Source organism: Athene noctua, chromosome 4 (assembly GCF_965140245.1).
Source record: "Athene noctua chromosome 4, bAthNoc1.hap1.1, whole genome shotgun sequence".
Taxonomy (NCBI): Eukaryota; Metazoa; Chordata; class Aves; order Strigiformes; family Strigidae; genus Athene; species Athene noctua.
In genome coordinates this window covers 59,916,408-59,933,719 of record NC_134040.1, presented here as the reverse complement: position 1 = coordinate 59,933,719, position 17,312 = coordinate 59,916,408, and the positions used below count along the sequence as shown (strand labels likewise).

The 17,312-nt window shown below is 40.5% G+C and overlaps 1 protein-coding gene across 1 annotated transcript in view; it reads left to right on the top strand.

Annotated features, from left to right (window-relative positions):
• Nucleotides 1–17,312, top strand: part of BANK1 (B cell scaffold protein with ankyrin repeats 1) — a 141,140-nt gene that overhangs the window by 105,041 nt on the left and 18,787 nt on the right. Inside the window, exons 9-11 of the mRNA XM_074904489.1 lie at nt 5,974–6,079; nt 7,628–7,927; nt 12,310–12,591. Of these exons, the coding sequence (XP_074760590.1) occupies nt 5,974–6,079; nt 7,628–7,927; nt 12,310–12,591 (688 nt within the window). The remainder of the gene's footprint in view (nt 1–5,973; nt 6,080–7,627; nt 7,928–12,309; nt 12,592–17,312) is intronic.

Sequence of the window (17,312 nt, the reverse complement as noted above, 5' to 3'; positions counted from 1 at the left end):
CTCACTGTGGAGGAAAGCTTGAAAGTGTAGTAAGAGAACAACCCCAAATAGGAGAATGACCTCCATAGGAAGTAGAAACTGTATCAGGTTACTAAGGTCGAAGACAGAAGTATAGCACAGGCACTTAAGGATGTTATGAGAAAGACCAAGGCACAAAATGAAATGCAGCTAACAAGAGAAACCAGAGTAACAAGAAATGTTTTTATAAGGCTAGTTTTCAGCAATTCATTGTCAAAATGGAAAGGCTTATTGATTAGAGTAGTCCTGGTTCCTGTACTATTCAGTATCCTATTAGCAATTTAGATAATAGAAATATTTTACAAATTCCTCCCAACTCCACAATCCAGTGTCGTGATTTATGGGTAGGCCTACTCTTATCCAGTTACATGAAGTTTTGAAATGTTGCCACTTCACATCTACTTCAAGGTTTTCAAAGCTGTTGATTTTACTTTCAAGAAAGGACTGTATTCAGTATTGAGGTCTGCACTGAAGAGAAAAAAAAGAAAAGGCACTGAAAGTATAAGTGCAAATGAGTCCATATCCAGTTGGTTTTCTTTTATAATAATATTTAGAGAAAATAGTGATTTTTCTTTAGGCTGCACAGACCCCAAAGATGCATCAATGTACCTGCACAGTTGTTATCAGATAGTTTTAAAAGCACTGTTGCAGTAGCATGTGGGCTCTATATGCCTTCACAGCCTTTCTAGCAAGCCCGTATAGACTGTGATAGCTCTAACCAGCATTTGGCAACTTCTTTCTCATAGTCCCAGGAGAATCAGGGCTCCAAATCAGCAGAGGGAGAGGGCAGCTGTAGAGTTGTTCAGGCTGGTGCATCTCAAGGAAGCCATACGGTGGAAACTGTTTCTCTTCTGGTGTTCAACCCAGATTCAACTCCATGTGACCAGCAATGTTATATTGTTGCTTAACAATCAGAAGATGCCTAAAGTTGTACCTGTAGGACAGCCTTATCAAGGTTGTCCTCTGATCTGAAATGCCAAGCTACGGAGCAGTGGGAGACAGATGAATGAGCAATGCTTCTCTTGGCAGAGCTGCAGACTTAGAATGTTGGAAGTGGTATAAGAAGGAATGTTGTGGTGACATGTTATAAACAAATCAAGCAACCAGATCTGTCTCAGCTCTGAAAGAACAGGCCTTAGTGTGACTGGATAATATTTTTGAGATGTCTGATAGCAAGCCTGAAAGCTATCCAACAGGCAGCTGGAAATGCCCTGGAGTCCAAAACAAGATTAGATAGTATTTTTCCTAAAAAATTCAAGGCAGCAGCTTTAGTTTAATCTAGTGTTTGAAGTCTTGCTTCTCCCAGAAAAAAAGCTTAATCAAGAAAACTGGTAAGCAGATGGACTAACTGAGGTGTGAAAACTGAATTGGAATTAAGATTAGAATTAAAAGATGTGGACTGTGGTAATCCGATAAATTGTGGGCTTTGTGAGACTGGCTGCAGGGAGCTGCCTTTTTGTGCTCTCCTACTTGATATACTGACTACAAGAAAGATAATTTGTACTGAAAAGGAGGGGATCACCTAGCTCAGCTAGTAATGCACTGACGTTCAGGAAAGAAAATCTTGTTTTGAGAAAGGGACACAATGTTCTTTGAGCATCTTTTACACAGAATGCAAGAACATTTCATCATGAAGCAGAGGATATCTGGGGAGAATGCTGCAGTCTATCATGGTAGGCCTGGCAGAGTCTGCCTTACATGTAGGGAAGAAAATAGTCTACATTCCAGTGTTCAATGGAAAGATTCACTGCAGGGCCCCACAGAATATATATTTCATTTAGTGTTTTAAGTGCTTCTTCATTAATGTGCCTTGTTCGGATTGAAGGAGTTTGCCAAGGCGGTATGTGAGCTATCAGGTACAATGACACTGAACAGCACAGAGCTGTGACTTGAGAAGACAAAGTCTGCAAGAAACAGGAGGGTAATCAACACAAGGGGGGATGACAGATTTGTCAACACAGAGACAGAAAACTGCTGAGTCTGTCAGCATTTTAATGCTGTACTTGATATTCAAGCCTAAACAAGCAACTCTTTGTTAGTTCATACAATTTAAATCTTCCAGTGCACTTCTATGAGCTACCCTATATGACATTAGGGAGCTAACTTCCATGGAATAATAATTATTTTTTAATTCAGCCCTACCTAAAGGGTATGTCTTGTCAAAATGATCAATTAGAATTTGACAAGCAATGGTAGGGATTTTCTCCAGCAGTTTTCCTAATTGTTGCAACCCAGAAAAACTGAGGACATAGGAGAAAGCATGAATTCCCAAATTACAAGTACGTAGACATGGAAGCCTCTGCTGCATGAAACAGAGACGTGAGTCTGAATTTAGCCTCACAGGAAATGTAATTACTCAGTATAGAGAGACAGATACACACAGTTGAATTTCAACTTATTAAGGGCCAATTTTCTGGAAGACAACTAATAAGGAAACAATTGGAAAACAATGGAATCAAGCACATAATCACATGAATTAAAGAATTATTACCCTAAACTTTGTCCTAGGCCAAATTTAAGCATGAAGATCTGATTTTGAAAGCTGTTGAGCAATGTACCATAAGGAGTTCTATGTTACTTTGTTTCTAGGAATATAAGGGATGGATATATTGAGAGAGAGAGAGATCCATTTATATCTTATACATAAAGGCTAATGTGAGCTGTGATTGATGTATTTAGCTGTGAGTTACTGTTTATAAATGAAGTTCTGATGTCCAGGTGCTTCTCACTCTTGCCATAACTTGATACATAACTTGATACACTGCTGGATTACATTCCTCTGAATTGGTTAATGTTTCACTCCTCGCTGTACAAGAAAGTACAACGCACCAAATTTCAATGGTGTGTGCCCTTGCCACGAGAAGGATTCCCTCTCAGTACATACACACTGGAGAGAAATATTTTTAAGGGGTAAGAAAATCCTTTGTATAATAAGGAGGAAATCTTTAGAAAATGTGCCTTAAAGGTGGCTTTTCAAAGAGCATAGCAAAAAAATGCTGACATGTTTGTAATAATTTTCCTAATATCACTCCTGAGTAAATAACTGAGATAAATCATTTCAAGCTTTGTATAAGAGGGACAGCTTTGAAGCTATTAAAAAAACTTGCCCTTTTTGAAAGTCTTTAGTTTGACATGAAGCTTAATCAAGACAGTTAAAATACCTACCTGGAAGACAATGAAGTATCTACCTTTTGATGTTGAGAGGTAGCATTTAATCTTAGGACTTGAAACATTATCAGTCTCTCAGAGGACTTTCAATTCATTCCAACATTCCTGTTGCATCTTGAAGTAAGGAAATTTTATTGTTAGCTCACAAACTAGAGTTTCAGAACTTCAGAGCCCTTTTCAGTAGTCTGTTGTGAGCAGTCATGTGCTGACAACAACTTTTAAATAGATTTATTTGGTAATACCGGTTTCCAGTAAAGCTACTTCATCCTTTGGAAGGTGGCTTGACATCCGTAAGAAATCAAAGAGCCATTTTCAGCCAAACAGACTCCAAAGACTTTAAAGTTCAGGTCTATGTGCATATTGCACGCCATACCCTAAATTCTACTGTAGAAACATCATGCTGGCTATGCTGTTATATTCAAATTACGTGACCCAGCACACATAAAAGACACTCCAAACGTAAAAATAACGGGCATTCGTTGAGGACACCATGGCAAGGTTTGCAAGCTGAGCCATGGCATTATTCTGATTTAGCAGTGTTGCTGTGCATTCTTAAAAGTTCTTAAAAACACTCTCCACTGCTTTTGGAGATGCTGCACCATTTTCAGCTGTACGATACCATTATGCCCAGTGTCACAGGAGGCTTTTATCAATAATTTATTAATTATACAGAACCTCTTTCTACTGTAAACATATTTAGTTAAAGACTGTTTCCATCTGTTCAGCTTTTCTGTGTCTCAGGTCCGGGAAACTTTTAGGAAGTGTACTCAACGGAATTACACATGGAATTCCCTAAGATTCAGCATTGTCAGTGGAGCCACTATAAGCTAGCAGGGCAGACTGAACTTCAGTCATCTGAAACACTGAGGTTTCAAAGATGCATGTTAATCATATCAATTCTGTTGCTTTCCTGTGAGTCACCAGGTTTTCTTTAGCTAAGAAATATCTATGACAAAAAAGGAAAATCAGGAAGTGCCATTTGTTTTCTCCACTTACCCTTTTGACCTCATTCTACCAACTATACGTCCATGCATACTTCATGTTTGCAGAGACAAAAAAAGATAAAACCTTGAAATAATTTCCCTGGTGTGGTACTCCACTTACTAGCAGAGAAGCTTAATACATCTAGAGCTCTGCTTGTATGATTTCTTCTGCACACATCCTCTGTTCACGGGAAAAATGCAGAACTTGATAAGTTCTGATAGAAGACTTTTTCTTTTTTTCCCTAGCTGTACAGTTATATTTAGCACATGCAGGCCTAAATCTTTTGAAAATAAATATTCTGAAAAGCTCTAACTTCAGGGCTTTTAAGAGGTATCCAGTTTCTGTGAAGTACAGAAGAAACAGGTAAGTGATGGGGAAGCTCAAGCAGAACAGAGGATCCTGTCACTGATGTGCACATTATACAGGTATAGAAGACAGAGGTTAATACTTTATTGTTGGAGGTAGGTATAGCTTTGTGGAGATTCAGGCGTATTCTTAAAGCAGCAAAGCAAATGGGCCAGAGAGGCACCTGATGCACATTCTTATGGCTGCTCTGTTTTAAGACACAGATGGCTGTGTACAAGCAGAGAAGAAGGCATTCTCAGTTCCCCAGAAAAACCCACTACTTCTCCAAATTTTTTCCCCTTTCAGACAGTGAGAACTCCGTGCCTGAGACAGTGGCTGTGGATGCCAGGAGTCAGCGGGATACTAGGAACAAACTCCCTGAGAGTCTGACAGAAGCTCATGAGAATCAGTTTCTGCACCATGCAGAAAGTTGCTTATCAGTTCTGCCTCTTGACTTCAATGCCCACTAACCTGCTTGTAACTAATCTTGCGGACTGGATGATGTACGGACCATGCTGTTTCCCTACCTGCTTTGGGGCTGGTGTATTCAAATCCCCCCAGACTTAACATTTTATGAGTCAGTATTCTTGAATAATTATGGAGGGCTCCGTTGTGCTGGTGCAGGATAGTTTCATGTTACACTTACATGAGAATCAAGGTCCTGCTGAACTCCTTAAAAAAACCTGTCACCTTTTGAAATTCCAGTTGTTTCTGAAAATCAGCAATTAGCAAGTATGTGTTCCATATTTTAAGACAACAGAACTGTCTGTACTTGTCTTACAAGTTTGCTCTTAGGGTGAGCAGAAGTTTGTATCTCTTCTGCTTGAAGAAATACACTGACAACATTTTGGAGAACCGATTGTTCTGACTCTCCTGAGGCTAATTTGGAATAGCGCTGTATGAATGTAACACCTTTCTAGAGGAACAAAAAACAATGCTTTACCACATTTGGGTGCTGAAGTAAAACTGCTAATGTGCTTTCCAATCCTGTTGGTTTGGGGTTTTTTTGGTGCACGTGCAGCTTTTGGTACCAACCACTGGGATACAGGAACTGTTTCTAATGAGCTCTCCAGAGATTTCTTGGACTCTGAGAATCCTTCAGTTATTCAGTAATGTCCTATAGACTTTCCATTTTTCTGTTACTGATCTTTCTCATTACTTCTGAATGCTGTAGAGTTGGGAACTGCCTGGACAGCCCAGTGCAGTGCTAAGGAAAGATCAATTAGCTTCAATCCTTGCTGTGCAGACTTGGATATCGCTTCATGGCAGAACTTTGTGTCCTTTATATGTACCCAGATATACACATCCCTGTTGCCTGTATGTATAGTGGTATGTATACCACTACATAGTTGCAAACACTGCTGTCTCCACTGTTCCCTTAGTAGAACATTGAATATTATAGTGAAGGTGGGAGATGATGTCACCAAAACAAATGTTCCCCTTTATTTTTCCTTCTAGATTAATACAGCAGATAATTTTACCAACTGCGAGGAGGAAGCAGAAGATGATGATACTTACATGCTTATGTTAGGCTCGAAAACTCAACCAGCCATGAGTAAGTCATGTTGTTAGCTTTATTGGTAACAAAGCGTGTGCTGTATTGAGTGAGTGGGATGATGGACAAAGGGGGCAAATAATTTTAATACTTTCAATTTCCACATGTTACTGCAACTTCCAGGGGGAGGGCAGATGTCTTAGGAGAAGGAAGGCAGATGAGGGATTCAGTCATGATAACAAAGTCATTGCTCAGTAAGACAGACCTCAGTGCAACCCCACCCCTCCTGGTAAATTCTGAAAATTTGTACTCTCTGCTCTGAATCTAAAAAACCACTGAATTCTCCAAGTTATCAGAGAGCAGCTTTCATGTAAGGGGAGGCACCTCTTACAGGTGCGGCCAACTCCTCTGTGGAGGCACACATAGTAGACATTTTGCAGCTTGATGTTCATACATCTAAGCATAGATTTATGACAACCTTGTTGGTAATCTGTGTTGTCATATGCTCTTGAGAACTGCAAACCAAGTTGCTTGTTTGCATTTATTGATGGTGTATATTTTGTTCATGTTTTACAGTATCGTGGATCTGTAAAGCTAAATTTAATCCTGTTTCTTTATTACCTGTGTGTTGGTAATTTTATCTTTTCAATTGTGTCATATTCTATATGAAAAGGATGGTTTTTTCTAATTTGCTAACTTTAAACCAGTTGCTTTAGCACATCTTAGGTAGGTGATAGATACTGTGAAAATGTGAGCTAGGAACCTGGTTACCACGACACATTTTCACTGTCTCTGTCATGCTGTATATGGGAACACCTCAGGATGGACACATGGAAGAGCACAGATTGCAACAGCTGGCCTAACCTCCCATTTGAATCAGTGGTGAAAGAAAGGCATCACTGAAGGATAACTCAGAATGGAAACCTCCTATCTCAAGGGCTTGGTATTACCTGCTATGCATTGAGTGTAAGTCTGCTGACACACTTGTATTGTTTACTCTGTTATGTTACTGAGGTTGGCTACCCCAATCTTGATGCTGTACATAATGATTAAAATGTATGCTTTCACATCTCTCCCCTATATTCTTGTTCTGTGGTCCATTGGCCACTAAAGACAGAAGAGCACTATTTCCACAGGAGTACAGCCATGTCTGCCAGGGGCAATGTTTTAGAGAGATTTAAATAACGCCCAGACCCCATTATATTAAAAAAAAAAAAAATAAATAAAAAAAAAAATTAGAGGGCTGTGTGAGCTATGGCTTTATTTTATTGAGTGTTGCATTGCACTGTGCTGCATTGAAAGGCAAGTAATAGAAATTATGGAGGCAAGGTAAGTGTGTGTGACTTCACTCTTGACAGCAACTCCGGAAAAGTTTAACACTGCATGCAGGAAGATGGTGTGTATCAGAGTAGCAAGGTACAATAAAAGCTTCCACTGTTGATTTGGTAAATATTTAAAAAGCTGTTCACTGACAGTATGTATTTGACAGCTTTTCTGTTGTATCAGTTCATAAAAGTTTTATTAGCCATTGTGTTGCTTCTGTGGGAATCCTTGAAACAGGAAATGTTTCCAGATGGCAAATTTTAAATGAAATAATGCATTCTTCTACATTAAAAGCCAAGCAGAACCCAGGAGATCAATATGGAATTGGATCCAGATGCCCACAAGAAGCTGAGGTGGATGATGACAAGGAAGATGATGTAGAAGACAGCAGAGAGGAGACAGAACATGAAGATCAGGAAGAAGAAGAAGATTCATACAGCTTTTGCAACAGTCCTGACAGTTTGTATGCCAGCATACCTGATGATCTCGAAGAGAACAGAAGAGACCACCTTTTCTGTAAGAGGCCACCCCCTCCTCCCCCTCGAAATCTGCCTGGCATGCTAAGACAGGACAATCTGCACAGTTTATCACAAGGTACGATCTTAGGAGGAAAATAACCCCAGATACAAACACGTGCAAGTGCAGACTAGGTGCTGCTGTAGAGATCATGGATGATCACTTCTTCTAACAGCAGTAGCTAGGCAGTATGGCCGCAATTCTGCAAAGCAGGCATGTGCATATGAACTTCGCTGCATCAAGATATTCATGACCAGGTATGTCAGTTAATGCTGTGGTATGGGCTGCTGAGTTCAGGTTTTCCTCACTCTGCCCATCTTGGAGACCTGCCAGATAATACATGATGCATTGGATTTACAAGAGAGGCTTGAAACAAAGATTGAGCTTGTATTTTTGTCAAGTTGGCTTAAGCATTTACCATTTAAAAATACTAAATACTAGCTTGATTTAGTACAGTTTGGAATTTCACAGGTAGAGTTAATAGAAAGTGACTGTGTGGAGAGAAATAATAGTAATTTATTACACTTTAGCAATGTTGTGGTTAGAAGGCAAAAGTTATATTGTGTTGCAGATTGAAAAGAGAGAAACTGTGACCTTCAATGAAATGCTTTGCCTTTTTTTTTTTCTTTTTTCTTTGATACTTCTGCCCCAGATTGTAAATCTAAAATTTAGTATTGTAGTTTGATTCAAGTGACGAAAAGCCCAAAATACTATTTGCATCCATTTCAGAAGAGATGATTATAATTTTTCTCATTGGGAAGAATAGGTATGCAAAACAATTCAAGCTTAAATACCAGTCTTAAAGAGTCACATAAGGAAAAAAAAACCCTTCTTATTTGTCATGGACACTACGGATAAGTGTGCACACGAATTGCTTCTGTTTCTCCACTTAATGAACTCTGTTTTTAAATGTGGTATAACCTATTAGAGTCTTAAATTACCATCACCAAGCACTTTGAAGTTCACATAAGTAGATAGAAATCATTTTCTAGCCTTATAGCCTGCTCTAGGTTTTCTCCCAGTTTTCTGCTGTGAAAGAAAAAGCCAGCTATATGAAGGAAGTCATAGGTGGATTCTAAGAGAAAGAGGGGCAGAATAAGATTAATGTTAAAAAGATGCATTTTGCTTCCCATTAAATACCAACTGTAGCTAAATGTGTTCATAAATTGAGGGGTCAGGCTTGGCATACAGGATTTGTTAGCGTATGTTTGATATAAATGACTGTTTTGAAATAGCTGTCACATGGCTGTACCATCAAGTAGTAATATGACCCTCTCTGCCAAATGCTGGTTGTCTGTATGTGGGTTCCAGCAGAGAAAGCTTCTCAGCTACCTAGTATCCTGTGCTGAATCCTGTGCTGGTAAGGCAGAGTTTGTCTAAAAATGCTTCGGTGTGAATAGTTCAGGAAAATTCACATCATGTCTTAAATGAGGTGTTAGCCTTGGTTTTATCATGGGGGAATGGAGGGTGGGGAGTATCAGAATTCCTCTGAATGAGGGTAATGCTTGCTTTCAAGGAGGGGTTCTAATGAGTCGTGCTATGTATTTTTAGTTAGTTGCTTGCTTTAGGTGTTGCTGTGGAATACACAAAAGACAAGTCCCCTCTTTCTTAAGTCTTTGTTTTGGCAGTAGCATGTCAGTGTCCCCTGTGGGAGTTAAAAGAAAGAATATACTACAGAGGAAGAAAGAGAACTTTTATGGTGACATGGAAACAAAATACTTTTCATATTAAATATGGCAGGTGTATTAATCCCACTTGTTGTTTTAAAACATTTTTATATCTTAGCCAGAATACATATTGATAGTACGTATTAATAATATGTCCCAGTTACAAATGACACATCCCATTTCTAAATGTGTCCCACTTGCAAAGATTGTTTAGCTCCTCTGAAGCCATAAACAGATAAAACAGTTCTTTAAATAGCAGCCAAAGGATTGAAAACACCAGTAGTGACCATGGCCTAGTTTAGCAGATACACGTGTACAGGCAGTACATTACAACACGAGGAAAACATGACTCAGTACAAGAATCCAAGGCAGGACTACTGGTTTTGGAGGAAAGATGGGTAATCAGCACAAGGAAGTTACAGATATTTATGGGAACACCAGCCTTGGTAAGAGCTTCTAGCTCTTAGCAGTTTATGGAGTTTTTAAAGACAAATCAAACCAAACCCAGGTATCAGGAAACTCATCAGTTCCTTTTAATGCTGTAAAATGTACAAGCTAAAGGAAAGCAAGTTCTGAGTAGTTGTATTATGAACTATTTGAACTGTAGGGAGTACAGACTGTCAGGGAAGTAACTGAAGGAGAGGGTGGGTAGGGTGGGGTAGGTAGTCTTAGCATAGATTATAAGAGGCCATAAATCCCCCTAGCAATCCAGGAGACAGTCAGGGACCTGCTGCATCTCACAGACACACACAAGTCTATGGGACCAGACGGGATACAGCTGAGGGTGCTGAAGGAGCTGGCTGGGGTGCTCGCCAAGCCGCTTTACATCATTTACCAGCAGTCTTGGCTGACCGGGGGGGTCCCGACAGATTGGAAATCGGCCAATGTGACGCCCATCTGTAAGAAGGGTCGGAAGGATGATCCAGGAATTTACAGGCCTGTCAGCTTGACTTCAGTGCCCAGGAAGCTGATGGAGCAGCTCATCCTGAGTGCCATCACACATCACATGCGGGACAACCAGATGCTCAGGCCCAGTCAGCATGGGTTTATGAAAGGCAGGTACTGCCTGACAAACCTGATCTCCTTCTACGACAGGGCGAACTGCTTATTGGATGAGGGAAAGGCTGTGGATGTAATTTACCTTGATTTTAGCAAGGCCTTTGACACTATGTCCCACAGCATTCTCCTGGCAAAACTGGCTGCTCGAGGCTTGGATGATCACACGCTCCACTGGGTAAAAAAAACTGTGTGGATGGCCGGGCCCAGAGAGTTGTGGTGAAAGGAGTTAAATCCGGTTGGCGGCCGGTCACGAGTGGTGTCCCCCAGGGCTCGGTGTTGGGGCCACTCCTGTTTAACATCTTTATTGACGATCTAGATGAGGGGATCGAGTGCACCCTCAGTCAGTTTGCAGATGACACCAGGTTGGGTGGGAGTGTTGATCTGCTCGAGGGTAGGGAGGCTCTGCAGAGAGACCTGGACAGGCTGGAGCCATGGGCTGAGGCCAACTGGAGGAGTTTCAATCAGGCCAAATGCCGGGGGCTGCCCTTGGGCCACAACAACCCCCAGCAGCGCTACAGGCTTGGGGAGGAGTGGCTGGAGAGCTGCCAGTCAGAGAGGGACCTGGGGGGGTTGATTGACAGCTGGCTGAACAGGAGCCAGCAGTGTGCCCAGGTGGCCAAGAAGGCCAATGGCATCCTGGCTTGTGTCAGCAATAGCGTGGCCAGTAGGGACAGGGAAGGGATCTTACCCCTGTACTCGGCACTGCTGAGGCCGCCCCTCGATTCCTGTGTTCAGTTTTGGGCCCCTCACTACACAAAGGACATTGAATGACTCGAGCGTGTCCAGAGAAGGGCAACGAAGCTGGTGCAGGGTCTGGAGCACAGGTCGTACGAGGAGCGGCTGAGGGAACTGGGGGTGTTTAGTCTGGAGAAGAGGAGGCTGAGGGGAGACCTCATCGCCCTCTACAGCTCCCTGAAAGGAGGGTGCAGAGAGCTGGGGATGAGCCTCTTGAACCAAGTAACAAGCAACAGGACAAGAGGGAATGGCCTCAAGTTGTGCCAGGGAAGGTTTAGACTGGATATTAGGAAGCATTTCTTTACAGAAGGGGTTGTTGGGCGTTGGAATGGGCTGCCCAGGGAGGTGGTGGAGTCCCCATCCCTGGAGGTGTTTAAGAGTCAGGTCGACATAGCGTTGAGGGATACGGTGTAGCTGGGAACTGTCAGTGTTAGGTTAACGTTTGGACTAGATGATCTTCAAGGTCCTTTCCAACCTAGTTGATTCTATGAAATTTCATTTATGCTATGAGGGCCTTTTAAGATCTTTTTCACCTACTCCTACAGTACACCTTTGCAAAGTCCTCAAACCCAGGTGGGATATTGAAGATATAGAAAAGGCAAAATCTAACATTTTCCAAAATAAGTTTTAATTCTTAAGTTATTGTTGCAACAGCTAACAAATAGCCTGCCTTCAAAAATGTCAAGGGCCACACGTTTCACTTACTTGGCTTCACCATTAAAGAACATGTTCATGTGACTCTTGTGGGAGCAACTGATGACTAAGCCTCTATTTTTTGATAATGTGATATGAAGTTTTGAGCAGGCCCTGAAGTTGGATTTATTACTTCAGGACATCCTCTCTAGTGACTTAATGATCAGAAACCTCTGAAGATCAGGGTGCTTTAGTTTAAAAGTGAAATTAGGTCTCTGAGTTACTTTAGGAAACACTAAAGCCTTAAATTGTCCCAATCTCCTTTCTTTACCCTATATATGGAACACAATTCCTTTTTTTTTTCAGAGAGGAATTTTGTGGAGGACAGAAGTGAAAGAGAGTGTGGTGATGGACTCATAACAGCATGCTACAGACAAGACCAAGATACATGCGAGGAGGATGGCGAGGAGGAACACCTCTACACTTTTGCAAAACTGGATGAATCTGTGTACGATTTCATACTGGCTGAGGAGGAGGAAGAGAAAAGGAAAGAACGCAGGTCTTTTATCATGAACAGGCCACCAGCACCTGCCCCTCGTCCCATATGTTCACCAGTCAGAGAGGAGAACACTCCCTATATAGTACAAGGTTAGTGCTGCTGCTTTGTAAATATTTGCTGGTAGAATATAGATGTGTCTCTTCTATTTGATGACTAATATTTTTTTTAAAGACTCAGATCCTTGTTAAGCTACTTTCAAACCAACAAATTGGTTGATTCAGCCAACCTATTCTCACCTTTCAAATAAACTGAGAACACCTCTGACTAATGTTCATTTTCAACTTGCATCTCATATAGCATCATTTTTTTGGTTTAGTTTTACAGAAAATATGACAGTATGATGGAAAACTAAGAATTACTGGGCTAGCTGTGAGTGTGTCTGTTTTAATAGTGTGTTATAGAATGTGCTATTTGAGTTGCCTTTCCTTTCAGTTTCTTTATCAAAATGTTTTTATTTTATTCTAAGAGAGAGATTTTAGCCATTTTTTTTCTGATGAGAACAGTAGGGAGAAATACCTGTGTGAGATCTCCTCTTTCAGATAGATATCCTTTCTGCAATGCAAAATGCTAGAAAAGGCCACTTGAGGGAGGATTATGTCCTGTTACCATTTGTGTGAAAACTGGAGGACATTTTTGAACTTAGGAAATGTAAGGCTGGAAGAGTTTTCTGGTATCTTGTTGTTCAATTTACACTGAAGCTAAATTTCAAAGCAATAAAAGGAATTGCATTGAATCTACTGCAGAGATCTCTGTGTAAGCCCCAAAATCCATACTGCCTGCGTTTCCAGCCTCCTCTACAAAAATCTGCTACTGAGTAAGAATGTGCGTAAGAATCAATGGTAGAAAACCAGGCTGAGAAAGAATACCAGTAGATTGCTTACTCCATCCAGCGGATGGTTTGCACTAAAACAGGATTAATACCACCCAAATCATCCTACAAAATCAGAGGAGCACCTCTTTTTTCATGCCCATTTCAGCCAGTGATTTCTTTTATTCTTCGTAGCCAGTTCTCTTCCTCCAAGTTGTATAACTCCACCTCAGGGCCAGAATGCATGAGTTAATGAGTTCATCATTTAGTTGCTCTTCCTTCATCATGTTCAGGAGGTATAAATAAGACTCATTACAGTAGTTAAAGGGTAATCCAAGAACGGATGTGTGTAGAGGGCCTGTTACAACTACAAATGTCCTGAAATGGCTGCTTTTACTGAGATTGCTAGAGCAGTGTCTCAAATCTCAGTCCATTATCATAGACAGGCCAGTGACTTGAAAACCCTTACCATCAAGATGCATTATTTGGGAGACTGCTTTTACTGTCTTTTATTGCACTAGAGTGTTTCTGCGTTGTCTACCCGAACTGTTCACTAAGGAAGAGACTATCAGAGGAACTGCTTTGATAGGGCTGTGGTTCTTTTACACAACCTATGTATATACACATGTGTGCATCCCCAAGGTTTTTAGCTTTACTTTTATAAGCAGGTAGTGATAGACAAGTTAGTTTCCTGTTGTTTTGTGAAATCAGCCTCTGGCTGAAGTTCATTTACTTATACAATAAATGAAAAAAGTGGGAGTGCTTCAAGAAAGCTTCACTTGATCACACAAGCCTCTGTTTTGCCTGGCTGTCTTGCTAGTTTCAGATCTGGAGTTTCTCACTCTCCTGTTTTATGCAGGCATTCCTGAGATAGACAGTGACATTTTAGACAGATGATTTTTCTTGCTACTTGGATTGGCAATTTTTGTCCTTCTCCACAGGGGCTGAAAAATTCTTCATCCAGTCCAGCAACATACCAGTTTCCAGTTTAATATATTAAAACTGTTTATAATCAGGAAAAAAAATATTTTAGCTGTAAGAACCAGAAAATTTTATCCCAGTCCATCATTAAAATCTGCATATGTTTGCAGCTATTGCTTTATAATTTAATTGGTGTAAATTAAATTACTCTGGCTCGTGCATATACACATTTTTCATCTCTCAAATAAATTAATGATAGTTTCAGGTTTTGTTTTCATATGTTAAAAAGAGCATTGTGGAAGTTGCAAAGCCAAATAATCAAGAAGTTAGAATTTAGGCTAGTTATGCTGTTTTACTACTTCTCCCTGCCACAAACATTACAGTACAGTCCTTGAGTATATATCCATGTGCTGGTATTTATCACAGATACTTTGTTTCGTCTAGTGTTTAGAGTGGGTGAGCGTAAGATGCAAAACTCTTCAGTGCTTTTCATTCCCATTTTTGTTTAAAATAGAATTCATGCCTGCCTTAGGTTCAGTGTGTTGTTTCAGAGCCTTATGCTGTAAACTTTGTTCTGTATCGATTGGTTTTTTGAATGCCCCGTATGAAGTAACTAAGATGCCATTCTTGAGATTAACAGCACTGTATAATACTGCACTCATTCAGAGCAGAGATCCCATTTATTTCAGTGGCCACTACGAGTGCTTAGAACTTCCAACTAAATCATTAGTGTTGTCCAGTCAGCACCCTAATGTCAAGGATTCATGAGCTGGGTTAAATAACTTGTCTGGGGTTATGCTGGGGCTTTGTTGGAGAGGGAAGTCCTGTTCAAGTGAATTTCCCTGAAAGCTTTCACCACACATCGAAATCCATGAAGTTACAAAAGAGTATCTGCTTTAAACAAAAGTAGTGATGTTCCATGAGACTAGCAACAAAGACAGTGAATAGGTAGACCTTTTTGCAATTAAGTAGCTTTGAAATATATGGAAGCTCAAGTTTACACCAGGTGAAAAGCCTACTCTGTGTAGATTACCACTTGGTGCTCTGCAGAATAGGATAGTGGAACTGTTGATCTACAGAGAACAAACATGGAACTTCACCAGCCTGTTTTTAGAGTCTCTTTCAGAGCAGGGTCCACACTTCAAAACCTAGACAGTAGACACTCAGCGATGCAAGCTGTCATAACTGAACTACTGCAGTTTACAGTTTGAGCATTCAACCTGAATTTGCTGACAAATAAATTCTGGGAAACATGAGCAGGTTGCAGGATTTAAAACATAGTGTTCTCATCGCTTTTACTCAGTTTCATTTATTCTATTTTCAAATTTTAATGAACTTCCAAACTGCTGGCTTGAACACTGCTAAACGTACTGCATCTTTAACAAACAGAGTACATTTGTTCTTTAATTTAGACCACTGCAAGAATTCTGCCTTCTGTGTGAAAGGCTCATCAACCAATGGAGCTGCAAATTGGTGCCAAATAGCTTGTTGTCCAGATGGCGTGCACTCTTACTGTGCTCCCTTTCCATTCCTGAAGTGCTTAGTATTCCTCTGTAGGTTATTTTGGTGTTTTTTCAATTTTGTGCTGCCAAAACAACTGTTAAATAAATGTATGAAGGTGGTGTGTTTTCAGTTTACCGTGCAATTTTAATGTTCCGTGTTGATACCAGATTTGATTGAGCTGGCAACTGAAGTCCTCCATGTATTCTTAGGACAGGTGCATGAGTTTCTGTAATGCCTCCCTACCATTTCTGAAGTCTGACCTACCAGGACTGCCTTAGGGCTTAAGGAGTACATTACTGTCCTGGTTTGATCATTCACCTCTTATCAGAGACCACTAGTCTAAGAGTGGTCCTCTCTGCAGCAAGAACACGTGTCCTACAACAGCATAAATAAAACTGTACACTATAGCCTTTGTTCCTTTGCAAACCTCTCACAAATCCCTGAAGGCATACATTTCCCCTCTGTGCACTGGAAACATTTTACTATTGAAAGATGGCTGTCTGTGGGACTTCACACTAGGGTTAAAAGCAGAAAAATATGTTTCCCGGTTACTATCCCAGAAGAGAACAGCATTCTCATTGCTCATCAAAATCACAGCGTATGCAGAAAAAGTAGCAGCCAGTGAATATCTTTAGGGAGACAGAATAGCTCATGTACAGAATAGACAAATCCAAATGAAATGAAAAAACAAAATCCAGAACAGAACTGTTAGTGTCTTGGAAAATTATCAGGCTGATTACTGGGAACTATAGTGATCTCATCTTGAGTTAGTAATTCTGTTATGCAGATTGCTTAAATGCTCTAAAGCAGGGGTTTCCAAATTGAAGCCTCAGAGCCCATGCAAACTGCAAAGCATTTATGTCCCACAGAGGGATTTTGTAGTACTTTCCTACAGTGAGCATAAAGTACTGCACTGCAGATGAATTTCACTATATATCCTCAACTTAAGGGTGTTTTTTCTGTTAATAAAATACTAGGAACCACTGGCAGCTATCTTGGAGCACTTAGACTGGTTTTACACACTGGGTTGGGAAGTGTTATTCTGGCTTCATCTACTGTATTTATTCAATCAGATTTTTTGCTATCTCAACTTTGATAGATTGAAACAGGTACTGAATAAGGTTCACAGAGAGAAAATATTTAGAGGATGCTGCCTGGTTGAAAAGCAAACTGTTCTAAATAGCATATTTCAGGTAAAATCAGATACAGAGTCTTCCCCTTTCTGCTTTTCTCTACTAAAGGAAAATGGGACTGCAGAAATATATTCAGGTTTTACAAGCTGCAGCAAATATTCTTGAGTATATTGCAAGAGTCCTTCCAGCTTCCATAATTCACTAAGTTAAATGTCTGACAGGACCAACAGTGGGAGACTTCACTGTACATGGTTCAGCAAGTACATTGGCACCGCCTTCTGAACAGCATCGTAAACTAACCGCTGGTACCTATTCTTCTCGCTCACTCCTTACCCCTTCTATAAAAAGGGGTTCTGGTATTACTTTTATTATCTTGCTTCAGTGTAGGGAAGTCATCTCCTGTGTAATTTCCTGAGGTCCCTCCCTGACCAGGGTTGCTGGAATT